The sequence below is a fragment of the Myotis davidii genome, unplaced genomic scaffold, assembly GCF_000327345.1.
Source record: "Myotis davidii unplaced genomic scaffold, ASM32734v1 scaffold1307, whole genome shotgun sequence".
Taxonomy (NCBI): Eukaryota; Metazoa; Chordata; class Mammalia; order Chiroptera; family Vespertilionidae; genus Myotis; species Myotis davidii.
In genome coordinates, this window is record NW_006298623.1 from 950,833 (window position 1) to 978,098 (window position 27,266).

The 27,266-nt window shown below is 42.5% G+C and overlaps 1 protein-coding gene across 2 annotated transcripts in view; it reads right to left on the bottom strand.

Moving 5' to 3' along the window:
- The window catches only part of GOLIM4 (golgi integral membrane protein 4), a 74,387-nt gene that overhangs the window by 14,244 nt on the left and 32,877 nt on the right, over nt 1-27,266 (bottom strand). The window contains exons 2-12 of one of the 2 annotated variants that reach the window (XM_015570760.1): nt 21,940-22,014; nt 20,446-20,495; nt 18,801-18,854; nt 17,461-17,611; nt 11,898-11,980; nt 11,271-11,354; nt 7,895-8,053; nt 5,452-5,775; nt 3,469-3,728; nt 2,949-3,028; nt 951-1,060 (exon numbers count right to left, since the gene is read on the bottom strand). In XM_015570760.1, the coding sequence (XP_015426246.1) occupies nt 951-1,060; nt 2,949-3,028; nt 3,469-3,728; nt 5,452-5,775; nt 7,895-8,053; nt 11,271-11,354; nt 11,898-11,980; nt 17,461-17,611; nt 18,801-18,854; nt 20,446-20,495; nt 21,940-22,014 (1,430 nt within the window). The remainder of the gene's footprint in view (nt 1-950; nt 1,061-2,948; nt 3,029-3,468; nt 3,729-5,451; nt 5,776-7,894; nt 8,054-11,270; nt 11,355-11,897; nt 11,981-17,460; nt 17,612-18,800; nt 18,855-20,445; nt 20,496-21,939; nt 22,015-27,266) is intronic. The other variant, XM_015570761.1, reaches the window with a different exon arrangement.

The window sequence follows — 27,266 nt, forward strand, 5'->3', positions numbered from 1 at the left end:
CTCTCCAGCTCTTGCTCTTTCCTGAAAATATTTCAGGACTAGGGCTTCCTGGGGCATTCTTTCAAAATGCTAATTCCAGGGCTGGCAGGCAAATATGTTTTGCCATCTCTCCATGCAAGTCGAGTGGGAAAGCCGTTTCCATCACAGTGGCTTTAGGCAGCCATTAGGAGAACGACTTTCTCGACAATAATCAAGGAAGCACAGGCAGCCTTTTTTTAACCACAGGGTCAATATAAAGAGGGCCCATGGGACAGCACAGGCTAAATTTTATAAACACGGTGGTTGGTTTACTAGCAAACGAGGACAGGAAAGCTGCAGTAAGTTGTAAAAAACACCTACACATAAGCACAAGAACACGCCCCTCCAGCATTTGTTCTCTATACCCACAGGCAAGGCCAAGGCCTCAGACAACAACCTGAACTGGGAGTCTTGGTCCTCTTGTGGTAAATGCAATACAGCACCATGGTACTTGAGCAACGTTTTCCCTTCTCAAATCACACATTCTTATCCATGTATTTATGAAAATGGTCACTGACATACACACCACCCTAGTAGACTGCTCATCAATCTCAATGATAGTGATTTTCCTTTCTCTGGTTCCCTCTCCAACCCCCACACTTGATCTTTTTTCCCATCCTTCAAGATTACTATATCTTTCAGTGCCTTTCAATTTTGCTGTTTTATTTTTTTAATTTTCACTTATTCATCAGGGAAAGAATCCTTTGGTGTTTTCCCAGAGAAAACTTGAACCCATTCTCATCACACACACACACCCTCCATGGTGTACAGTTAACAACTCTGCTCACATCCTATGATGCAAGCCACCTTCCTCCTGTGCTGATGGAATAACAGGCGTATCTGGAGCCAAAGGCCGGGTGTGCCGCAAACCTGCCAGCTCTCTTTCTGCCTGTGGGTTTCCAAGTGTCATGCCCAGAAGAGAGGACACTTACGTCTGCATCAGAGTCTGGGTCCGCTTCCTGGAGCCCCTGTCCTCGAGGCTTGTGGCCATTCTCTGGGTCTTCCTCTGCCTCATCTTGGTGCTGGTTGTCTCTCTCATAGGCTAGCAAATCAAAGGAACTAACATGAGCCAAGACGAATCAGATAGGATGCTTTCCTTTCACTAAACAAAAGCCACCAGGAGGCCTTTCCAGAGACCACTTCACCCAATCTCTTCCTCCTGTGAGTTTAACTCAAAGTAAGGGGTACTTCTCATTGGCCTGGCTCAATGGTTGAGCATCGACCTATGAACCTATGATGGTTCGAATCCCGGTGAGGGCACATGCCCAGGTTATGGGTTTGATCCCCAATGTGGGGCATGTAAGAGGCAGCCCATCAATGATTCTCTCTCATCACTGATGTTTCTATCTCTTTCGCTCTCTCCCTTCCTCTCTAAAATCAATAAAAATATATTTTTTAAAAAAGAAACAAAGTAAGACGTACTTCCCAGCTTTTCTGATAACGCCATGTCCTTTTCCCAGACTGTGTGTCTAAGCAGATCATGTGGGTGAGTGGCACCATTCTAAGTCTCTGAAACAAATGTGTATAACAGAAACTGCAATTTCCCACCCCCATCCCCATTCCATTTTGGAAAAAAAAAACACACACACACAGAAAAACCAATAATCGAAACTCTCTCAAAGAAAGCCCAGTCAACTAGACACTGCTAAAATTACCAACTAATTTTGGTTAATATCAGGGGAAATGTCAAGGTACCAAAAGTAGAAATTGACACTGTTTCAGGCAGTAAAGGAAAGCACAACCCACGTGTGGAACGAAAAAACAAACACTGCCCATCCTGTGCTTCCTGACACCACGCCATAACACAGATACGTCCGCATTATGCTTACACAGACATTTACTTGCTGCTTTTTGAAGAAAGTGTTTTGATAAAGAGAATTTAGATAAGAGCATAACGAGAACTAATAACTTTTTTATTTATTTATTTTTAATGATTTCAGACAGGAAGGGAGATGGGGAGAGAGAGAGAGAAACATCAATGAGTGAGAATCTTTGACCAGCTGCCTCCTGCACACCCTTTACTGGGGATTGAGCCTGCAACCCAGGCATGTGCCCTTGACTGGAATCGAACCCAGGACCCTTCAGTCTGCAGGATGATGCTCTGTCCACTGAGCCAAACCAGCTAGGGCACAAATAACTTTTAAGTAAGCTATAAGAGGAAAGGTTAAGTAATCGGAAAGCATTTGACCTATAGGAAATAAAGATGCAGGATAACTTACCATCTGGTGTCAAGTGCACCCAAGGACTCATTAAATAAAGAAGTGAACAAACCATTCTCTAGTCTTACTGATAATAGAACAACAAAAAAAAAAGCTTAAAGTGCTGACAGAAGGAAAAAAATTTCCTAAGTATAAGGGCTATAAACTATGAGAATAGGCCATAGAGGGAGTCTGGGTAATCACCTTCCTTTAGACTTTAGAAAGGATACATATCTAAGTGCTAGTGTTTTCAGAGAGGCCGTTACTTTCCAGTTCTATTGTCGGGGAGAGCAATATTGGATAAATTACATACTAGGGGCACACTATAAAGGAAAACTACTATTGACTTAATTTTTGAAAACTTTTCAGGCCATGATCCAAAAGCCTCCAAGGTAAGGAGAAAATGAAGACGTTTCCCAGAGCATCCTGGTCTTATGATAATGTGTCAGAAATAACGGTTTAGTATGCAAAACCTCGGACTACTATTTATTTCCTACGCTGCAATGTGGCAGAGGAAGCGTTACCCTGGGCAATTTTGGCTACGAATGTGCACTATTTAGGAGGTTTAAGAAAAACTCAGGAAGGATTACGAAAAACACAGGAAGGATTAATAAAAAGATACACAGAACCCAGGTCTCCTTTGCATGTACTCAGAGATGCACAGAACTTGGAGTTGATATATATTACCAAGCGCTTTTATTAAAACATTCATCATCAAAGAAGTCTTACCACCTCCTTCTTCTTCTTGGATGCCCTGGTCCTCTGGTCCCTGAACAATATCATTATCCATAGCATCATAATGAGCTTGCTGCCTGCAAGGGCACAAACGTTATGAACTCAGCAACACAAATTAAGTAGCACAGTTTGACGTAAGTCATTTATCTTTAAGGACAGTAATAAACTAATTTTTCAACTTTTTAAAAAAGCCATACAGATTTCTTTAAAAAGCTTATGCAATCAGGTTGCCAGGTATACTTTCAAAGGACACCTTAAAAACAATAAACTACCTTTCAAATGATAAAATAAATCTGGCACAAAACCTGCCAGATTATTCTGAGACCGAAACTGTCATTTTAAAGCAGGAAAAAAAAATGTCGGTTATTTTTAAAATTCAACATTTGGAATTTAATTCTGCCTCAGCTACAGGAGCAATAGAAGCCCTTCAAGTGCACGGAGAACAAATGCACGAAGCTGTTTTTAATCTGCTTCTGAAAACCAGAGGAGGGCTTATCCACACCCATCAGAAGGCTACCGTAGCTGCTCGGGGCGCTGTGGCCGCCCCTCCTCATGTCGGGCCTGCCTCTGCCGGGCCATCTCTTGTGCCAGAAGCTGCTGCTGCTGCTGCTGCTGCTGCCTCAGCAAGTGTCCCTGCAGCCTCTGCTGGTGCAGGGCCTCCTGGTGCTGTCTCAGCCGCTGGGCCTCCTCTGCGCGCCTCACGGCCAGTCTCTGCTGTTCCAGCTGCTCCTCATACGGAGATCGGAATTTGGTAACGGGCTCTGCTGAAGGACGCACCTGGGGGAAACGAGTTGGAGTTGAGCAAAAGCAGTCGGGTCCTCTGAGTTCTCCCTTCCTTTGTTTCTCATGACAAACTCAGGAGGCCGGGTTGGTGCATTAATACCTCTCTGTCCAGTGAACAAGCGACGACACATCACATCCAAGGTCACCCAGCGCCAGGACTATTTCCCAACTCCCTGTGAGTCACCCTTGGCTTCTTAGCCACTGCTCCGTCCGACTTACTGACATTAAGGCCAATTTTCAACGTGCTGCTCCCTCTCAAATGGGAGAGGACAACCAGGAGAAACCAGTGTTGAACCTTAATTAAACTTATGTTCAAAGGCTCTGCTATAACAGAAACTTGGCGACCTCACACTAATTGGGGCAATTTGTGAGCTTGAGGCTAAAGACCTAGGGATGCTAATTAACTCTAGCAATGTCTATACCAATCGCAGGCTCAACAGCAGCAAAAATCAGTGAAATTTCAGACTAGGGTGCAAAAGCAGAGAACCAATTTTATTCCAAGAAACAAAGAATGGGTGAGAAGACAGTACGTTCTGATCAAAGGAACAAGTGAGGCAGGAATCCTTAAGCCCCACTCCCACTGAGAGCTCCACCTCTCTCCTCCATCCCCAAGGATACAGAACGCAGAGCGGAACTGCTCTGGAAGCAGCCCCAGAGGACACAACACTGGGGGAGGCTTCTTGCGGCTAAGTTGGCAACATTACCAGAGCCCGGCCACAGAGGCTGGCACACCTACTCAGCCCAATGTCTCCAGCAGCCTGAAGGCTTGGAGAGTTCAAGGCCAAACACAGCTTCAGTTATAAATAAAAGGCGGCCGTTCTCTATGCTAAGACCAGGTGGCCTATTGTTGAGGATCAGCTGAGACAGCGGAAGAAAGGTACCTAGCTGCATTCAGTGTTGCTTTAAAGTTCTTTTAAAGTACTCTTTATCAAAATAATGAATGGTGTGTCTAAATCTCACTTAAGGGAGAGGGGAGTGCTCAGTAAGGGGAGTCTGAGCAGAGGTTAAAGATGCTCACCTAGTGGAGTATCCTTAAGTGATTAGCGTTTTGATCACTTAAGGCAGTGGTTCTCAACCTTGGCTGCACATTAGAATCACCTGGGAATCTTTTTAAAATCCTGATTTCTGGGCCTCATCCTCCAGAAATTCTGTTTCTTTGTTACTAATGTTGTGGCCCCCACCCCATAACAAAGAAATAGAATTTCCAGAGGATGAGGCCCAGAAATCAGGATTTTAAAAAGATTCCCAGGTGATTCTAATGTGCAGCCAAGGTTGAGAACCGCTAACTTAAGGTGAATGGGCTAAAGCCAGCATACACCTGGGAGTCCATGAGCAGGGAGAAGAGACCTTTGATCATAGCAAATCAAGATGACCACAGGGCTTGAGCACATACTGGGAAGCTGCCCCGGCAGGTGCTCATCCCTGAGGCTCTGTAAAAGGGACACGAGCGCACGTTTCCTGTCCTGTGGACACACAGCCCAGACACAGACCAGCAGCTCTCTCTCTTTTCTCCAAAGAGTTTTCTTAGGTGTGTAAGTAGCTTTGCTTTAACATTACGAAGGATAAGTAAAGTATATGCATGTAACACTGAGTCAAGTCACATTTTTATTTTAGAGACTGCCACATATGGAAGCTTTTTTCTTTAAAATCAAAGCCAGGCCCCGATCCCAGGCAGGCAAACCTAATGGGAGCCCACCAGCAGTGGAGGTGCTCCTACCTCTGCGTGCGCGTGCCCTTCCCTGCCATCTTCTCTCTGTTCCCGCTGTTCCTTCCACTCCCGGTCCTGCTCCTCTGGGGATGGGTCGTGTTCCTCCTCCAGACGTTCCGCCTGCCCCACCTGCTCCATCGCCTCCTCCTCCAGGGCCTTCCTTTGTTCCTCTTCCACCTGGTGCCCCTCGGGCTCCCTGGCTTCCACCTGCGGCCGGTGGAGCTCTGCTGCCTGAAGTTCGGCCTCCTTCTGTGAGGGAGCATCATGTTTTGTTTCCTCTGTTCTTCCAGCCACGGCTCCATGATCCTGCCACGCGTCGCTGTTTCGAGACACCTAGGCCAAGCACAACCCTGGAAATGACACTCACCTCTTTCAAAAGGAGTGACATTATTTCTTTATAACCGTGTCTATGGGGTTACAACATGGGCACAATCCTGGAGTCTAGACATACACAGTCCTGACTCAAAAGTGTGGCTGCAGTGAACTCTCCTCACTGCATAAGCTCACCTATAAAATAGATCAGAAGCAGATTTCATCTGAGGAAGAACAGAGCAGATAACCTGAAAGTACACTCTGTCAGTGACCGCATCTCAGCGGCAATCTAGCCTCCGTTTTCCCTTAAAATAAAACGGGGGGGGGGGGGACTTCAAGGGATGAAACATGGACATACTTCTCTCCCATGTAAATTTTGTCTTAAGTAAGGATTTGAAAAGAAAAGGATAAGATCAAATAGAGGACGAGCTGGGTTTATTTTGTATTAGCTAATAGAAAAAGAGAATGCCTTTACTCACGGGCATCCATGCTAGCTAAAAACAGTGCCCATTACACCAGAAACAATATAACCTTTTTAATGTATTAGGTGCTGTCCCTTTGTAAACCAGAGGAAGGCTTTTGCATTTTGCACTGTTAATACAGAAATCTCTGAATAACAACAACAAGTCTAAATAGTACCCCTCTTCTAAAAGTAATTTATTTAAATCTGTTTTCCCTGCAAGCTTCAAAATTTCTATATGATCTTCATTACTTAGAGCAGGGGGCGAAATGGAGATGATAGAACATCAATAGGAGCATCTGTCACTCCTCTCCCCACCTCTTTCTTTACCAGAAAAAATAACTTCTTTGGTGAGATTGCTCTCCCATAACTGAAATAAATGTGAAGGCCTCTTCATAAAGTAGCAGGAATATAAGTGGAAAACTGGGTTGTATGAATAAATAAATAAATAAACAAACCTGGGAGAAAAGTCCTTTCTTGGACATCTGAGGGCAACAGTTGGAGATGTGCATTTTACCAACCCATCTGACAAGGGTGATGTACTACTGCCCTAGTTTTATTTCTCTCAAGAACACTAAGTGCTCTCAAAAGCTTAGTCATCTATCTCCACACTATTCCTGTGAGAAAGGTTTGAGCAGAAAACAGCTATCTTCAATCCACAGGTGGGAAGACAGAAGCTCTGAGTCGTTAAAAGATTCCTCGGATAGACTGTGAGCCAAACTAGGGTCGAGAATAAAACCGATTCCCAGGCCAGGGATCTGGTCATGTTTTCATAAATTAGTAGTAACCTGAGACGCAGACAGAGAACAAGGGTTCAGGAGGACACAGGGACTGCAGACCCATCACTCAATTACTCCTCTAAGATGGGAACGCGGGCGAGCCTGCTCAAACACTCACTGTTAGCAGCTGTGTCCGGAGAAAGATCACCACCCTGTCCCTTCTGGCCACACCTGTGACTGCAAAATCAACTTGTAAGATTTAATGATTAGGGTGTCACTACTTCTGAGGTCCTGCTTGGAAGATCGTTTTAAGCCAGGCTTAGTTTTCCTGAAGAACCAGAAGACAAAAAAGCCGATCCTGACACTAGCACTCATACCCTTGGTCATTTCCAAAAATGAAAAACCTTAAATTCTCAGGCCATGGCAGCTCCTTTCAAAACAAATACACCCACATGAAGAAAGGCAGAGCCACTGTGTCTTTCCCAGAAAGCATTGCAGTCGTTCTCAAAGTTTGCTCCCAGCCCAGCAATTCCTCAGTGTGGCTCAGTGGTTGAGCATTGACCTATGAACCAGGAGGTCGTGGTTCAATTCCTGGTCAGGGTACGTGACCGGTTTGTGGGCTAGATCCCCCGTGTGGTGCATGCAGGAGGCAGCCAATCAATGATTCTCTGTCATCATTGATGTTTCTATCTTTCTGTCCCTCTCTCTTCCTTTCTGAAATGAGGAGGAGGAGCAGGAGGAGGAGGAGGAAGAGGAGGGGAAAAACACAAATCCTCAGGCCTCACTCTCAATTACCTGAATCTGAGCCCTGGCCTGGGCCCAGCCACCAGTGTATTAACAGCCCTGCTGGGGCCTCTGACATACACTGTGATCTGAGAACCACTGCTGTGCAGGAAGCGCAGTTCACCTGGTGACAGCCTGACGGGGACAGGGGCCTGACCTCGGGTTACCAGCCCCTTACCTCCTGTGGCTCCCGGGCTGCATTCTCCGGTGCTGTGGTGTCGCCTTGTGGGGAATGTGCCACCTGAGTAACACTTGGCTGCTCTGCCGGTTCTGCTCTTCGAAAGCTGGGAATCCTATTCAGAGTGTCCTTCAGCTGTTTATATTCTGCAACTTGAGTCTGCATAGCAATTGCACAATTGGAAGAGAGCAAAAAGATATCACTCACGGATGGGCGCTAGGGTTCACTGGAAGACTCGACAAAAATATTATACCTAAATACAAGTTGGAAAAAATATGAAGGTTGTTTCCATGCATTAGCTATTCTTATTTGTACATGCTTAACCTTTTTAAAGCACATGCAAATTAGAATTACAGTTACAGGGAACGGAGAAAAAAATATCAAAGATAGATGTTAGTTTCCCATGCAACATTAAACAGTCAGAATTTTTATAAATAATTTCCTAGTATAAATATCATTATTAGAAGACACCTATGCAATCAGTTTTTATAGCATCTAAAAATCTATTAAAAATTCACGTAAGTATAAACACAGGTACAGATATATTTTCCAAGTATCATTTTTCAGTGGAAAGGAATAAGTTTAAGATAAGTAACTGAATATACTAGTATGTGTGTATGTATGTGTGTATATATATATATAATCACTCAGGCCACCCTCTTTTTGCTCAAATAGGGTCCCATACTCTCCAAAACACTTCCAGTATTGTGTATTGTGCTCTGCGGTCTTTGGAAAGAAACAGCACAAATATGAAGTGAGGCTGGATTTTTATTCCTCAATTCTGAATGTATTTTTCTTTTAAATAAACTGATAAACGCACTAATGCAGATATGAAAAAGAATATACCTTTTAGATATGTTTGTGTGTATATGTGGTGGGGTATATATGTGCACAATTATTTTTAATAGGAGCTAAAACGGCAGGAAAAAAAAGCACATCTTAACTAAGAAAACGAAGAGACACTATTTATACTTAGCTCATCCTATGCACCAACACTGTTACCCTAAAACAGAAAGGCTGTGTGTCCAAACACACACATACAGACACACAAAACACAGATATCTTTTTCTGAACAAGCCTCCCGGACGGGGCCGCCTCGCTCAGGGTGCACAGCAGAGTGGGCGCTGGAGACGAGAACCCGCTGGTGCTCCTGTTGCCAAAGCATCTGCATGGTGCTTCCACCCCAGGGAGGAGGCGCCTTTCTGCCGCTCTCTAATTCACACAAAGGGGGCAGGGGCACAGAGGGGCAAATGGTGATGGGGATACAATAAAATCAAATAAGGTGCCCTAGCCAGTTTGGCTCGGTGGATAGAGTCGGGCTGAGGACTGAAGGGTCCCGGGTTTGATTCTGGTTGGGGGCACATGCGTGGGTTGCGGGCTCCATCCCTAGTGCGGGGCGTGAAGGAGGCAGCCAATCAATAATTCTCTCTCTTCATTGACGTTTCTCTCTCTCTCTCTCTCTCTCTCTCCCCTTTCCTCTCTGAAATCAATAAAAAATAAAATAAAAATGAGGTGAAGAAGTCTGCCTCCTAAGTCTGTCTCACTGGAGTGCTTCTGTGTCATTTGTACAAAGGTGTGCCATCCGGCTAACAGGGGCCCTCAGCCTAGAAATCTACAACCCTTGCCAACCAACTTTGAAGGTCAAAGAACAAAACAAGCGACATCCACATAGAGATACTTTTAATATTTTAAGGTAAATATGGAGGACTACACAAACCTTCATTCTAGCCTTTCTTCCTTCTCTTCCTCCTAAATATATAATTTTTGATGGCATTAATGCTGTGGTTCTCAAACATTAAAGTGCATTAGGGCTCATGGGAGGGTCAGGTTAAAGGTGCAGGCTCCGGGACACACCATACTATACTTGTAATCCTATATAATAAAAGCCTAATATGTTAAGTGTCCGGTCATCTGGCTAGCCATTCAAGCAATCAAAACATAATATGCTAATAATATGCTAAGGCTGCTTAACAGCAAGCTATGACATGCACTGACCACCAGGGGACAGACCCTCCAACCAGTAGGTTAGCTTGCTGCTGGGGACAAGCCGATCGGGGCTGAGCTAGACAAGCTGAACATGCCCTGGAGACCTCCCGCGATCCCTCCCCGGCTGGCCAATCTCCCCTGTCCTTCCCTGGCCCCAATCGTGCCCAATGGGGTCCCTCTGCCTGGCCTGCGCCCTCTCCCAATCCAGGACGCCTCAGGGGATGTTGGAGAGCTGGTTTCAGCCTAACAGCAGAACTGGTTGCTATGATGTGCACTGACCACCAGGGGGCAGATGCTCAATGCAGGAGCTGCCCCCTGGTGGTCAGTGCACTCCCACAGGGGGAGCGCTGCTCAGCCAGAAGCCGGGCACATGGCTGGCAAGCGCAGCGGTGTTGGTGGGAATCTCTCCTGCCTCTACAGCAGTGCTAAGGATGTCCAACTGATGGCTTAGGCCCGCTCCCTGCGAGCCTAACCCAGCAGTTGGACATCTCCTGAGGGCTCCTGGACTGCAAGAAGGTGCAGGCCGGGCTGAGGGACCCCACCAACCCCCTGAATGCATGAATTTCATGCACAAGGGCCTCTAGTAATTTTATAAAGAGAAAAAATAATATATGGTCTCCTAGAAAGTGGAGAGGGCTGGTTTTCCTTTGCCCTTTCCTTTTAATTCTTCCAGGAAAAGAAAAGTGAAGACCTCATGATTGAAAAGCCATAATGACTGAGCCAGCCAAACCCATTCTTCACTTCTGCTAGTGAACTGCTCCGTATGGCATTGCCTTAATAAGCTGTCCAACACCAGTGCTTGTCTATTTGTTCATTCAGTAACACCTGAGAGGGCCTGCCGTGTGCCGGGGACTGCTCTAGGCTCTGAACAAATGCAACTTACAACTCTTGTTTTTCCTTCTCTATTGACATGAGATCTCTTATTTCTGTCATTTCACCAACAACACATCAGCCCAGTCCCAAAAGGAGTGTGTGTAGACTGATATGCTGGCAGCAAGGAAGGGAGGAACGAAATAGTCTGACAATTTATTTAGGTAGCTCATATTCTCAAAATCCTATTAATTCTAACGCAGGAGTCAACGCAGGTCAGACAGTGGCAAGAGACCATATGTACAGAATAACTTCTATGATTTAAACAATGAAAATAGAAGGGCTGTTGCAGGGTAGAAACAGTCATGTGAGCTACAAAATCAGTGCAAAAAATAGTCAAAGGTTTATTTAATATTCTCTTGATTGAATTTTGAAAGCATGCATGATCTTCAGGTTAGGATAGCTTGGTCCTAAGGAACTCGCTGAAGATTGGCGTTTAGGAGACTACATGCACAGAGGAATTCGGAAATGTTAAGCAGACTTGAAAAAAAGAACCGAAAGAGGCTGCTACTCTTCTAACCTGTGCAGCCGCTAGTGCACTCTTGTGGTCTTCCAAAGTCACTACAAGATGTTCATGCTCGGTGAGTAAATTCTTATGCTGCTGCTACACAAAAAAGAATTTTACACGTTGAGTTTTAACATTCTAAGGCAAATTCTTTTTTGGCTGACAGTGGGATGACCACCCGAACATTGCTTGCTTGCCTATTTGTTTATTTCTTTGTTTGCTGTCGCAGCATTTGTTAAGTTTCAAAATCGCTGTAGAGAGACGACTATGATTAAGGCACTATTCCAAAATCTAGAACGTGCTACCCAAATATCATAATCATTTTACAAGGAAATCAAAACTGAAGGAACAAATCTTTCAATATTAATAAACCTTTGTGGATTAAAAAAAAAGTGCATTAAAATGCAACCATGTAGCAAAAGAATCATCTCAGTACTGCTGAAAATGTTTGGATTTTCAGACCATCTTTTTTTAGCTTACGATGCAGAAGTGGTGAAACTATTGAGCACACTCCAGTTTATGCAAAGCCCCAATTAAACAGTGTGGATTTGTAGAGCAGGTCAATCAAGGAATGACTTTTAAATCATTCCACAAGTAAATCAGGCAGACACTAAACTGTCAAATGCATGGTTAGATGTTTACCTTGACATCTTGAAGCTGTGTATGTATGTCCTGGTGTGCTTTCCTTAGTTGTCTATTCTCTTCTCTCAAATTGTACACAGTCTCTATTTTAGAAAAAGAAAAATCACGCATAAAGCCTGAGAATTGTTAGGCTTTTGATGCTAATATTTTCATATCTAAAGCTTCATATAACTTGTTTTAAGATTTATTTTGAACTTTAACAATATAATATTCCAAGTCAACAGAAATTATACTGTTAGGGCATGGATTCAGTTGGCTATCCCAATACAATCTGGTCCAGTAGTTTAAATACGTGTAAACAGGTTATACACTGTAGAAGTAAAGAATTTTTGAGTACTCGGGAGTTAAAAATGAACTATTTCTGTTAATAAGCAAGCCTTTAGGAATAAAATGTGATAGGCAGGGGTGGTCTCTTTAGAAATTTAGGACACAGTTATCAAAAAGCACAAACCCTATTTCTCAGAGCATGAATCATTTTAATTGCCCCCAAAGGCATTTCAACATAAAGGGAACTCAAGAAATAAGAGACAGAGCAATTTTCACTTACCTGTTGAAAATTCTAAGTACATTTTTGTTCTCCTACCACTAATACTTGACTGATCCAAATTCTCTGTTCCAGGGAAGTTTTTCCCCAGGGTGAGACAATAGCAATCATAGTGAAGTCCTAAAACATCCCCGATCTTATGCCCTAATATTCAGGATACAGCCTTAGCAACTTACAGAGTCTAGACCTACTGCTCTTACCTCCTTGGCAATTCTCTCACATCCTGTATCTGGACGTTAGATGTTATAAATTGGCAGCCACAATGACTATTATTTTTTTGCCACTGCAATGTTGGCTTATATATCGCCCACATCTGAATAGTCATCACTATTTACAAAATCAAGACTTTGGGTCTAAAAAAAACTGCAACACTAGGCCGATTCTCACGTGCAATGCTCAGTGAAAGCTGGGCAGTGGCAGGCTGACCCTATGATTCGTGTTCCAAGAGGAGACACTGGGACAGCAGGCGCCAACTGGACTATCCTTAGCAAACTGCCCCTCAGTGGCAGCCACCCCCCTCAGACAAACCCTGACTCTCCCATGTGGCACGTGGCACCGAAGGGAAGTGCCAGTCACCAGCGTTCAACACCTTTTCTGTCCATCTTCACTCCTTAGGAGTCCCTGCTGTCTCCTGGGCATTGGACTTGTGACGGGTCTGGGGGAGAGATCGGCAACAAGGTGGGGGATGTGGCCAGGGATTGGTTTGTCCGTCTACATCAGCAGTTCTCAACCTGTGGGTCGCGACCCCTTTGGTGGTCAAACGACCCTTTCACAGGGGTCGCCTAAGACCATCCTGCATATCAGATATTTACATTACGATTCATAACAGTAGCAACATTACAGTTATGCAGTAGCAACGAAAATAATTTTATGGTTGGGTCACAACATGAGGAACTGTATTTAAAGGGCCAGAAGGTTGAGAACCACTGGTCTACATGGAATAATGGATTTTCTCAAGGACCACTGGTGATCCAAGGGGACCATAAACGTGTCCCTGGCTGGATGGGACTTCAGTCTACACACATAGGAACACACACACTTGAAGTACCCACACTTTGCTAGATTTTAAAACACTTACAGACTATAAACTCAGTGGCAGGGGCGCCCATGCTTCTGCTGTATTAGCCAGCCTCAACTTCTTCATTTGTTAAATTAGGCTCAACACGACGCCTGCCTCACAGGCTGTTATGAGAATTAAATAAGGTAACTGCATGAAGAGTCCCACCTTGGTTCCCGCACATGGTAAACATCTGTTGAGTGACAGCTATTATGATGATGCAAATGAAAATAATTATCTAGGCTTATATGCTGTCAGCTCATCTCCCCAGGAATTCCAAATTCTCTCCTCTAGACTACAAAGACCACTTGACTACACATCTTAGTTTGCCACTACTGAGCTGCATCTATCCCTTTAACTTACTATCCCAAGCTTTATCAAAGATCATAATCAAACAAAACTGCTGGTGTGAAAATTACTTACAAAAGTGTCATCAGGGTGTTGTCACACTCTGTTGGTTAAGGTCTCTTTGAGAAATTTTTCCCAAAAATTAATTGGTAGCAGAGTGTTTCTCTCCCTCTCTCTCTCTCTCTCCCCGCCCCCCTCTCTCTCATGCTCTCACTTTGTCTCTATTGCTCCCCACTCCCAAGGTATCAGGATATTCTCTCTTTCTAGTAACAAGAACCTCTATAACTTTCCATATTTCCCCTATTGTCCTAGGTGCCAGGAAGTTCAGGCTCTAATTATCTTAGTAGGCAGAACTCACATACATGTCCGCCTATTTTCCATGGTTCTTATTTCTTACTTCTATATATAATTTGTTAAAATTGTACTACACATGGATTTTGTTTCAAAGAAAGAGGTAAATACAGAGTAGACATAAGAAAACCTGCCCTTTAGGGATACTGCTAAAATTATATGAACTAGTTATGTAAAGTGTGCCAAGCACAGGTCAGGCACCTAAGAAATTTTATTTCTTTTTCCTTAAAGAATCTACTTATTTATTATCAGTGTAATTTAATATATTTACTCAGCTTAGCTCAGTGTATCCACTATGCCAAAGTCTCTTCCCTCAACACTGAAAGGTGTGGCTTCCCAGGGCGGGGAAAGTGCTTTCTGACAGGGAGTCCAACCATACGGCCCACAACAAATATTTTTGCGGCCCAGCCAATGGTATGTAAGAAATGTTTTAATAAAAATTTCATAACTTAATTTTTACAATATCCTGTTATATATAATCCTATCTAATAATAGACAAACATGGTAATTGACCATACCTTTGCTATGGCTCCCATTGGCTAATCAGCACGATATGCAAATTAACCACCAACAAAGATGGCGACTAATTTGCATACTGCAGACAGGGCAGGACAGCGCCATCCGGCCTGCCCCGCCGCCATCTGGGCCTGCTATCTGCAACCCGGGGCAGCAGGCGTTCGTGTGAGACCCGACCCGGGGCGGCCAGGCAGGGCAGCAGCGATCTGTCGGCCCACCCGGGCATCCCGTGTGCGACCCAACCTGGGGTGGCGCCCCAACCCCCAGATCGGCCCTGCCGTGTGCGTGACCTGGGGAGGCGGGGCAGGCACCGAGGGATCAGGCCTGCCATCCGCCACCCAGGGAGCAGACCTAAGCCAGCAGGTGGTTATCTCCCGAGGGGTCCCAGACTGTGAGAGGGCACAGGTTGGGCTGAGGGGACACCCTCCTCACCCCTAAAATCACCTATAACATAAGAAAAATAGGTTTATTTGCATTACACTTATTAATCTGTGCAGTTATTTGGTATCTGGTAAGTTAATGTTCAAGAAAAAATATTATTTTTTATTAAAATGTTCTATTATTTTATGTTAACAATTATTTCAGCCCTTTGTATTCAGCATGTCTCAATCAAAATAAACCTATGTTTCTATGAAAATTGAAGCTTTTGTGTTTTGTGGCCCACATAAACTTAAACCTCGTTTATTTGGCTGTTAGCCTTTGAGTTTGACATGCTTGCTTTACACTTTTCTGTGAGGGTTTCTGTACTCAGTCTTTCTTCCTTCGTTTGGTTATTATTATTATTATTATTACTAGAGGCCCGGTGCACAAAAATTTGTGCACTGGGGGGGGAGTCCCTCAGCCCAGCCTGTGCTCTCTCGCAGTCTGGGACCCCTTGGGGGATGTGCACCTGCTGGGGCCTTCCTTCCCCTGCTGTCAGCTGACCAGCTGGGGCCTTCCTTCCCCTGCTGTCAGCTGCCAGCCAGCTGGGGCCTTCCTTTGTTCCGCACCGTCCCCTGGTTGTCAGCGCATGTTATAGCAAGTGATAGAACTCCCAGCCTCCCGGTCGAACTCCCATGGGGACACTTTGCATATATTAGCCTTTTATATATATAGATTATTATTATCATCATTATTGTTTTGTATTCCCCCATTCAATCTTGGCTGCCACAATCAGACAGACAGAAAGCGCGAGGACCCTTTTTTCTTGCATCTGCACTGTAACCGTAGCAACAGACAGTAACTGCTCCAGGTCTGTCAAATAGATGCATTGTTGTTTTGTTATCTTAATGACCCCTCACCACCGGCCACATCACCAACAAGCCAAAGGTCCTACATGTCTACACCTCCAGGGAATCATCTGCCGACACCCAGCCCAACTGTCAAGACCACCTCAACCCTTTGTAATTTGCCTCAGTGGCTACTTAATTCCTCCTACGAGCCTTTTTGCTGTAACTTATTGAAATCTTACAGACAAAATGTTGCATAAAAACACAAAACACAGAGAGGTTTGCCCTACTAGCATAGCTCAGTGGTTGAGCATTGACCTATGAACCAAAAGGTCACGGTTTGATTCCCCATCAGGGCAAATGCCTGGGTTGTAGGTTTGATCCCCAGTGTGGAGCGTGCAAGAGTCAGCCAATCAATGATTCTCTCTGATCATTGATGTTTCTGTCTCTCTCTTTCTCTCTCTCTCTCTCTCCTTCCCTCTCCCTGAAATAAAAAATATTAAATAAAAAAACACAGAGACGTCCAAGGTATCCATCACCCACCTTCTCTCAATGATCACCCTGTATATAAATGTAGTGTACTACTCCAAACACCAGGAAGTTGTTTGGCACAAGTACAATTAACTAGACTATAGACCTTACTCAGATTTCACCACTGTTTTTGGAGATACCATATATTTTTTAAACCATTTTTCACACTTTGAACTTATTTAAATAGTTTATTTAAATTTAATATTATCTAATATTTATTAATCACTGAATAGGAATTGTAGCATGTGCTACTTCTCATTTCCAAAACTCACAGGCACTTTGAGAAGTGACACATTTTGTTCCATATTACTACAAAAATACCTGATGCTGATGTTAATGGCAATTAAATGTACTGACGGTTTACCACAGACCAACAGCTGTTCTAGGTGCTTTTCATAAGTTATTTAATCCTCCCATCAGCCCTACGAGGCTGATCCTGTGTATGAACATCCCAGTTTTACAGATGAGGACAATGAAGCTGGTGGTGATTTCACAACTGGCCCGTAGTCACACAGCTAGTGACTGAAGAGGCCAAGACTCACCAGGGCAGGCGGACTCTAAGAGCCTGCGCTATGGCAAGCCACTATGAGCCACCACTCAGAAGTCTTTCTTCCCCTTGAAGATTTTAAGAAATGCTTCACCATCACAATTTTTGATCATCGCAAGGACTGGGGAGCACGGATGGGTGGCAGTTTGTGGATTGAGGTCAGAGATGCCAAATGTCTTGCAACACGTACACCCAACACATACAGGCAAGAACTGTCTTACCCAATCTGGCCAATGTGCCCACTGAAAAACACTAACTATTCTCCGCTTCCCTAAACAAACCAAAGAGATAAGGATAAATGTGGAATGTTATAAAGAAGTCAGTGGCTAGGAAAGGACCATGTGATGCCGCTAAACCAACCACCAGGCAAACAACAAATAAATCAAAAGTCTGTTCTTCTATTGAAACATTACTGTGAGCACTTGTTTCCATATGAACGGGGTAAGCAGATTCCCCAATACCTTTCAGCTTAGAAAGCTCCTGCTCTTTCTCCTGCTGCAGCTGCAGGTATTTCTGCTTATGGTCATTGAACGTCCTACTGAAGTCTTCTCCCTGCTTGCGGTGTTCCTCCTCCAAGTCGCTGTGCTGTTTCTTTAGCTCCTCGTGCTGACTCTGCAAAAATGAGACTTTGAATAAAAATGGAGATTATCTAAATGATAGTCAGAGTCTATTTCCCAACAATGTAGCCTTTCTCTTGCAAGAAAGTAAGAACGAATGAAGGAGGAGGTTTCATGTTCCTCGGGTTGCTTTTAATTTGTGCAGCTCACCTCCGTTTCCCTTACATTTCAAGTAACGAGTTTAGGATCATGGCCAAAAATAATACTCTTCCTAATTTTTAACATCAACGGAAATAATAAGAAGTTAAAAGTTAGCATGAGAGATGGAAAAGGGAGGGATCTGGGAAAATTCCCAGGCACTCAAATTACTCTGGAACTAGCAAGGTAAAGCTAATGGAAAAACTAACCCTCTGTGAATAGTCTAGACTTCCTCTTTCAATCTGTTGTTTTCCTAAAACTATTTCTTTTTATTTCCCTTCTTTGATTTTCAGCCTTCCTGGTAAGTCAGTTTAAAGAAGGGGAAAAAAAAGATTCTTCCCTTTTGGGGAAGCATTAATTTGTATACTGAATTCTTCTTATTTATCTTACTCCTGATTATAATACTATGCTATAATGACAATCTAGATAAATTCTAAAGTCTCCACATGCTTCATGTGAAAGGTTATCTGCTGTAATTCAGGTACTGCTTTCTTGATAATAGAAAAGATTCTGATTTCAATAAAAAGTACTTGCCCTACTGCCCTGGCTGGGTGGCTCAGTTGTTGGAGCAAAGTCCCACACACCAAAAAAGCTGTGGATTCAACTCCCAGTTAGGACACATACCTAGTTTGTGGTTCAATCCCTGGTCTGGGCACATATGGGTGGCAGCCAATCGATGTTTCTCTCTCTCTCTCTCAAACTGGTCTGTAAAAGGACTTTTTAAGTATTAGTGGCACAAAGGAGGCATTTCTAAGAGAAACCACCATAAAAATTAAACAAACAAAAATCCTTAAAGAATAAAGAGAAAAACAAAAATAGTAGTTGACCAGAGAGTCTGATTTATAAGAAAATGTATAATAAATTAAATATGTTCTTTGTAAAAAGGTAAAAATATGATGGGGCATTATACTTACATATCATTTTGAGCCAAATATAACTTTAACATACCATATTATAATAGAAATCAACTTTCTGTAACTGTCCTTAATCACTTAAGTTACTTAATCCTTTCACTCATTCCCGAAGAACAACATTAAATTACTCACTTTCAACATCTGATGCTGCACATTCAACGCACTGTATCTACTATTGGAATCTTGCTGTAAATTGGAAAGAAAATCGTTAACACAAAGATTTAAAAAATCTGGCTCTTTTACTAAACACAGCTTAAAAGTCTCAATGGAAGAATTTCACTTATTTCACTTGTGTAAGCTAAAATGAATTTACACTTGAACCGGGATGTCTCTGAGGCCATCTCCTTCTATAATAGCAGAAATAATGTTTTAACACTCCATAAGTTTGCTAGATTTTAGTCCTGACACAGAGGAAATCCCCATGGAATCATAAAATAGCAGCTTGGAGAAGACGTCCACTCTCTCATTCGAAGAGAGAGTGGAAGACTGAGGCCCAGGTGTACGGAGGAGCTTGTCCAGAGGCAGATCATCATACGTTGTGCCAGGGCTCCGAGGGCAGGCGGGGCTGAACCAACAAGGACCAGGTCTCAGAAGCTTAGCTGGGTTCACAGAGGGGAGAGAAAAGCTGCGCTCCTTCCCTGAGCTCAGTGGGCACGAAGTTCTACATCCTCTGCTGCATCCGGTGAGACTCCGTTGCAGAGTGAGAATTAGAAAGGCGAAGGAGCAGACCAAGGGCCAACATTTCCTTCAGGAGGAGAGCCAGGGCTGGAACTTGAGCCTGAGCCTATGGCGGATCCATGTTCCAGGAACAGATCACTGGATCCCTGTGGGACACCTTCACATACGGGTCTCACACACGTCCACCATTCTGGGAGCCATGGCCAGCCAGTACGCAAGACATCTGAGGGTTTTCTCTCCCACTCTGTGTCATACCTCACACGCCGCACCCCTGGCTTACTGCATGGCCAGCACAAGGACGCGCTCTCAATCATTTCCCAGTTGATAGTTTGTGCAGCTTCTAAAATGAACTGCATTTTTCCTTTCTCATTTTATTTCATTGCTTGACTACTTTAAGTTACAGTGAAATTACATTATAAAATGCACAACAGAATGCACACAGTTTGGGTCAGAGCTTTTAAAGCAAGTAATAGCCTCCCACCTACCCAACGAACTGACTCTTCTCAGTTTTAAGACTTCAGAACACGAATGTTTTACTCAACTAAAGCTTTTTTTTTTTTTTTAGAGTAAGAGAAAGATTAGTTTTCCTCCAGTTAATTAGGACTTGAAAACTTTTTAAGGCCAATATCATTTTTATTCATTTATGCTTTCGACAAATGTGTTTGCATGAGCTCTGGATGGGAGAGGTGAGGGAAGACTTCTCGGAGGTGGTGATCTCCTGTCTGGCTTTGAGAGTGAAGAGCACGTGAGTACACAGGAGCCCCACAGTACTGTGTCAGATACTACACAGTAATGTCTGTGCAAACACAAACCAAAATAAATATTACATTCTATAGGAAAGAAAGATTCTAAACAAATGAACAAATAAATGAATAAAAAATAATTTTTTTTATTATTAAAGATTAAGCTATTCACTGCAATAAGCAAAGATAGGTTTTTAAAGAACAATTTTTAAAGTCTGCCTCTTAAATGTGTTTGGTGGCCAAAAAAAAAAAAAATGTATTTCAGCCCTACAATACTAATGATAAACAGAGAAAAAGCTTCTGCAAAAATTTCCTCTCCTAAATTTCATGAAATAAAAACGAAAAAGACAACTTACCCTTCCTTTATTTAGTGTTTCTTGTGCTTCTAACTTATAAACAAGAAAATCTAGAAAATACAAAATGGAAGAAATAGAGAGCAAGTTCATTCTTTGTGAAATTTTTAAACATCTAAAAGAATAAAGGCAAACTTTACTCAGACTTACAAAAAAAAAGTTCCAGGTTTAAAACAATCTACTTGGTGAGTTATATATACTTTCTTTTGCTTCTCCATACTTTAGAAAAAGTTGAAAAACTATTATATATTTTTCTCTTTACCTTAAAGCTGTAAATCTTGCACCAACAATATCTACATTACAACCAACTGATTAAAAGTGCATTTAGAATGCACACTCGGTGATTAACCAGCCTTTAAATGAAAGTGGAAAAACACAAGCAGCACACCTAAAGACAGGGAAGATTTATTGCTACCCACTAGATGGCACTGAAATCACTCAGGCCCTGAAGAGAATACCATCCTTCACGCTCCTAAAGCATATTATCCACTAGATGGCCCTGTAAAATCACTCTGCATTTGAAGACAAGAAAAATCCAAATCCGATCAAAGCATCTGAATGCTGTTAAACTCCTATTCTTCACGCAGGCTTAATCCAAGGTCAGCAAAACATCCTAATCAATACTGCCCTCCGGAGTTCTCCCTCCTTCTACCCACCCAGTTAATTATACAGATCACCAAATTTAAATCTCAAGATTTATCACAAAACGTGAATAAACATAAAAATGCAGGTAACTTTAAATCACAAGCTGTATAAAGCTTTATACCAAAATTCTGATAAAAATCATAGCATTTGCCTAATATCTGTGCTAAATGTTATTTTTTTTCTAAATGAGCCAATCAGCTGTCCAATAAAAGCTCTCACAAGATAAAAACAGGTTCATAACTGAAAAGATATCATACAATATGATCAATTTATTATGTTATAAATTTGTATATATATATGTGTGTGTGTGTATGTGCATATGTACATATAAAATTTGTCATATTCTGGGGAATACCTACTGTTACTTTCTGAATGTCTGTAGATAAACGTTCCAGGTATTAGTAACATATGTGTATAATATTCAACTGGAAAGCTGTTTATTTCTGAAATGGTATATACACTGAGTGGCCAGATTATTATGACCAGCCAGATTATTATGACGACCCCATCAGTACTTCATTGACACTTCCAAAAATACTGAATATTGAAAACTTTCTAAGCAAATACTCTCAAGGTTTTATTATTATTAGTTGCATAACTAATTTACTTCATTGGACTGATGGGGCGGTCATAATAATCTGGCCACTCAGTGTATAACCAATATATGAACTACCTCAAGGTGGCACACACTGAAAGATTCTAAATCCAGTCTTGAGCAGAAATTATTTTAATGCACAAGGCACAGCAAATTGCTTGGCATCTCTGTCTACCTATAAAACTGACTTTGAGTTAATATCAATTTCTTAGCAAAAAAAAAATAGTAAAGCAAATACATGATGCTTCATTACTTACCTTCCTTTGCTTTCTTATGTTCAAGTCTTTCTTTTTGCAAGGATTTTTCTAATCTTGATCTGTGTTCATACACAACTGGGGAAAAAAGAGTTAAATTTTATTTTCAAAGAAAAAGAATTCTAAATTAAAATTAATATCACTTTTTTTTAAGATAGCAGGAAACAGTTTAAGGTCTTTTCACCATGAAAATAAAAATGTATGTATGTATAATTTCCACATGTGGGGTACAAAATAGAGACAACAATCAACATAATTCTGGGCTGACCCCTGTACAGTGTGCCCCTTTATAGAACCAGCACTCCGGAAGAGGCTGTGCCAGCTTTGCCAGCTCCTTTTCCTTCCCCTGCTTCTAAAATGAGCATCTCTGTGAGGTTCCATGTCTCTTCCTGGGCAACTATGTCCACTCTCATGACTTCAACCACCATCTGCATAGCATTCACCGCACATGTGTACTTCTAACCCTGCCTCTCTCTTAAGCATTTGAGTATTTCCTAAACCCTATAGCAGTGATGGCGAACCTATGACACGCAAACTCATTTTTTTGGTTGATTTGTTGTTGTTAAATGGCATTTAAATATATAAAATAAATATCAAAAATATCCATCTTTGTTTTACTATGGTTGCAAATATCAAAAAAATTTCTATATGTGACACGGCACCAGAGTTAAGTTAGGGTTTTTCAAAATGCTGACACGCCAAGCTCAAAAGGTTCGCCATCACTGACCTATAGGGCAGTGGTTCTCAACCTTCTGGCCCTTTAAATACAGTTCCTCATGTTATAACCCAACCATAAATTATTTTCGTTGCTACTTCATAACTGTAATGGTGCTACTGTTATGATTCGTAATGTAGATATTTGATATGCAGGATGGTCTTAGGCGACCCCTGTGAAAGGGTCGTTTGACTGCCAAAGGGGTTGCAACCCACAGGTTGAGAACCACTGCTATAGGGTGTTTCTACCTACATATCCATAAGCACTGCCAAGCCAACATGATCTAATTTGAATTAAGGCTGCTGTGAGCAGGTGAGAAGACCTCAGCAGCACACCCCTGGAATGAGAAGGAAGGTGTATGTCTCCACATCAGGGAAAACAGAAGTGAAAGAGCCACAGAAATGAAGGAGGGAAGGACAGTCCAAAGAACCTATAGAACTGCCCACAAAAGAACAAGCCAGGCTTACAGCTGCCTTGGCCAGAAGAAACAAGTATCAGAGTGATGCATGCTGTGACCTTCCTGCATTCTCATCCCTTCCTGCAAACTCACCAGGGTTTGCCAGGTGAGTAGGGGAGGAAGAGCAGACATGTTAGAGGACAACCAGGGAGAAGACGCCTCTCAGAACTGTCTTCCCCGATACGGGCTTCCCACTCCAGCAAAAAGGAGCTCCTAGAGAGGGAGAGGGTTTACCTCTGCATGAAGGACATATGGTGTCACACTGGACTAGACCAGATACTTACTAAGCCTAGACTGTGTCTATGGATAAAAGTGCATGAAGGTTTATTTTTATTGAATAAATGTGATGCGTCACACTGGTTAAGTTTTAGGTACACAGCAGTGTTACTTTGATACATTTATAGATTGTAATGTGATTACTGATGTAGCAATACTTATTACACTACACAATTATAACAAGAAAGATTTTTTTTTTTTAATCTGAGAGAAGCTAAGAAGAAACTAAGTCAGGCAGAGCTTTCATCTGGGGACTGAAATGCAACCCCACAGAGTGGTCTGGACAGGCAATGACGGGAAAGGAGAGGATAAATGAAATTTCGGATGTGCCATTTGATTCCTGTTTGTTCAGCATTATGGTCACATATGACCTCATTCCCTGGCAAGCTAAGCCAAGCCTAACAGTTGGTTCTTTTACCAGTGCCGAGCTAGCTCCCCGCAACTACCTAAGATAAAATTTAATCATTAATCACTGACCAACCATGAACAGCGTAAACACCTGTCCAACACAACTGGCCGTCCAAAGTTGTCAGGGTCACAGCAAGTCCCCCCCACACACCTGCTACAATCTCTTACCGCTGAAGGAATTTCCTGTCTCTCTTCCCACCCTTTCCCCATTGTCAGAGCTGCCAGTTACCAGCTACTGATGTCCAACCTCCAACATGGCCATCCACTCCTGAGTCTCCCACCTTCTCCCCATACCACGCATCCCGTCTTGACATATCATATAAACTTTCAATTCCCAGGGGTCCATCTACAACTACCACAGCCCCTACTTCTACTCATACCTCTGCTGACATCTCCATCCAAACCACCCAAACTTGTATGGTGTCATCTCTGATAGCATGCCTGCCCCAATCTCCTCTTTCTCCTCACCCTCAGCCCTCCTCTGGTCATTACAATAACCCCTGGGCCAATCCTTTTCTCCATCCAAGTTCCTATTCTATTCACCACACTACCCCCAGTGCTATTATAAAAGACACAACTCCACATTTACTCAGCCCTTACTATGTACCTGGAACCACATTATCAGTAGAAATGCAAAATGAATAGACATGGGCCTCGGCCCCAAGATGCTCAGTCTAACATGGGAAATGGGTTCGGTAATTTGTAAATAATTAGAGCTAACTACATGTGGCATAATAAAAGTAAATTTAAACCCAGAGAAAGACAGGGATGAGCTCTGGATGGGAGAGGGGTGAAGGGTGAGGGGAGGCTTCTCAGAGGAGGTGATCTCTTGGCTGCTTTGAGAGGGAAGAGAAAGATAAAGCAGCCCAGGTCAAAGGCACTTCTGGAACACATCACAGGGAGAAAGGCACAGAGGTATGAAATTAGACTAAAGGTAGTTGCACTACAAAATGCTTGGCTGCAAGTCCATTGTTGAGAAATCGTGTTTGTTCAGACATATCTGTATTTAAATTCCTCATCAATTTCTAGAATCCTATTAACAAGAGTTTCCTTGGCTTGATACCAACAGTACTTCTTGTATGATGTTTGGGATGAAGCAGGGAGAACGAAGATCAGTGCTATTTTATAACAACCAAAGCCAAGCCCTGAACTGCAGGCTCATAGTCTTGGAGCATTTCCGTCAGGTCGGGGAAACTTACAGGGAAACAGACGGATTACAGTGCTGTCATGATATAACGTGACAGAGGCAAGAATGGGGTGCCACAGGAATACCTAAGCTCTGCAGCTAGGAGGAAAACACCCCCTCAACTCCAGTCCCCTGGCCAAAGTTCCTTCTGGATAGAAGGTCACAAGAACATAAACGGGCCAGGGAAGAGGGAATTTTGGTGCACTAATTGGACATATTACAGACGATTCCAGCAAGCATGCGCACTCCTTTCAAAGAAAGAAACTGGCAACGTAGACAAGACCTTGCTCCAATGGAACAGAAGGGGCAGCCAGGGTTCCTGGGTCCAGGGGCTCCTGAGGATGTCAGGTCTGTTAGGGGCTAACAACTTCAGCTTAGAAACACCCATAATTAAAAAACAAACAAACCTGCAGTCTAGTCAAGAACATATATATGAGGGGACTGCTCACCACCCATCCCAGCCACCTCAGACTCTCTATAGTAAATATCATGGAAGAGGAGGGACAGAGGGGGGAAGCTGCATTCATAAATTTCAATCCTGTGAAATTCTTCTTTGTTTAATATACAGTGGTGATTACTGTAAGCTCACTATTGCAAACTCAATGCTGTATGGGACTCAGTAATCGTTATCTTTGTCTTGGGAAGCAGAAAACTCGTGGGTATGATTTCATCTTCAATAAGAGAGGAGTAGATTATACCAGGCAGAGGGGGTGTGGGGGATGGAGTGAGGGCACTGGCTGTGGGGCGGTGGGAGATGGTGCTCCATTCTTTTCTCTTGCCTGCAATGCAGTCAGGAAGATAACGTGCCAAGAGCTGATCCACAGCACCCATTTGTCATCCTGAATCACACAACTGTCTCTGACAGTTTTATGCTCAATGGGAATTTATACACTCAACATATGAACAGCCGTGTGTCTCAAGAGCCAGAAGATCCTAGGATACACAGTTATAAACTTTCATAAATCACCTGAAGAGATGCTCTATGATGTCCACAAAAAGGAGACCATGTTTGTGGATTTCAGTCCAAAGGCAAAGGTCTTGGGACATCTGAGACATATTCATAAATACCAAAAAAATGGCATCACAATAAGAACTAAGGCAAAAGAATGTGTTTTTGTAAATGTGGTAAAAAAAAAAAATGTTCTAAACAGGAATAGAGGATATATGTCGAAACCATGAGTTAATTATCTATTAATATTATCTTACTCTGAATTGGTCAAGCCATTATTGTAGCATCAGCTTATAGTCCTAATGTGATATGACTTAAGAATGCAAAAATGGTTTGAGAGTTGGAGATGATCCCCAAGGAAGAAGGTGAGAAAGCAGCAGTGGCTGGTGGGAAGTTGAAGTTCGGTTCTTCATCAGGCCAGAGAAAGAAAAACAGGCCGAAAAGGAACCCAAATTGGGAGCTGAGGAATCCACATGAGGTAAAAGACAGTGAGGGGGAAAATTAATCCTTGGAATTGGAATTTCTAGAAAGAAGGGGAAAAGGAAAGAGGCAGGCGGTAATATAATGGTTGAGAGCACAGACTTTGGCGTCTGAGTTCAGATCCCAGATCCATTCCTTCAGGGCAAGTTACTGAGCTTTGTACTTCAGTTTCTTTATATGGTGTGTGGTGGTAATAACAGTACCTGTCTCTTTGGATGGATGTTGGGGTTAAATGAGTTAATATATATCAGGTGCTTAGAACACTGCCCAGCATGGGGTAAATACCAAAAAATACTAAAATATTTTTTCACTTATCTGCTGTGATGGCTTAAAAGTGCCTGAGAGGAAATAAAAGTGCCCTCTCGGCCCTAAAATTAAAGTCTAATAATAACAAAGTAAAATAAAATAAATATATATGTACATATATATTTATATTCATACATATGTGTGTGTATAAAAGTCATAAGATCTTGATTTCAGTTTTCTTAAACAAAATTTTTAATTCCACTTAAAAAAAGATAAAGTGAATAATCATTCTAATAGCTTAGTAAAACTCCAAACCAATTTTTTAAATAAAAATTGAAGGACAGTAAAACCAGACAGAATCTTTGTGCCCCTGCAGCTCTTCTAGAAAATTTCCCTATCAATTAAACACACACACACACACACACACACACAAACACATACTACCCTTAATTCTTTTAAAATGCATTCTCCAGGCTTTCGAGCTAGTGATTTATCCAGACAGGTTTACAGTTTCGCTTAGAAGGAGCCTGGCTAATCAATCCTTGTCACCTATCTCTATTTTTCTATTTATATTCTGAAGTCAAGGGCATCAGTCAAGATGCTAGAACCTTTG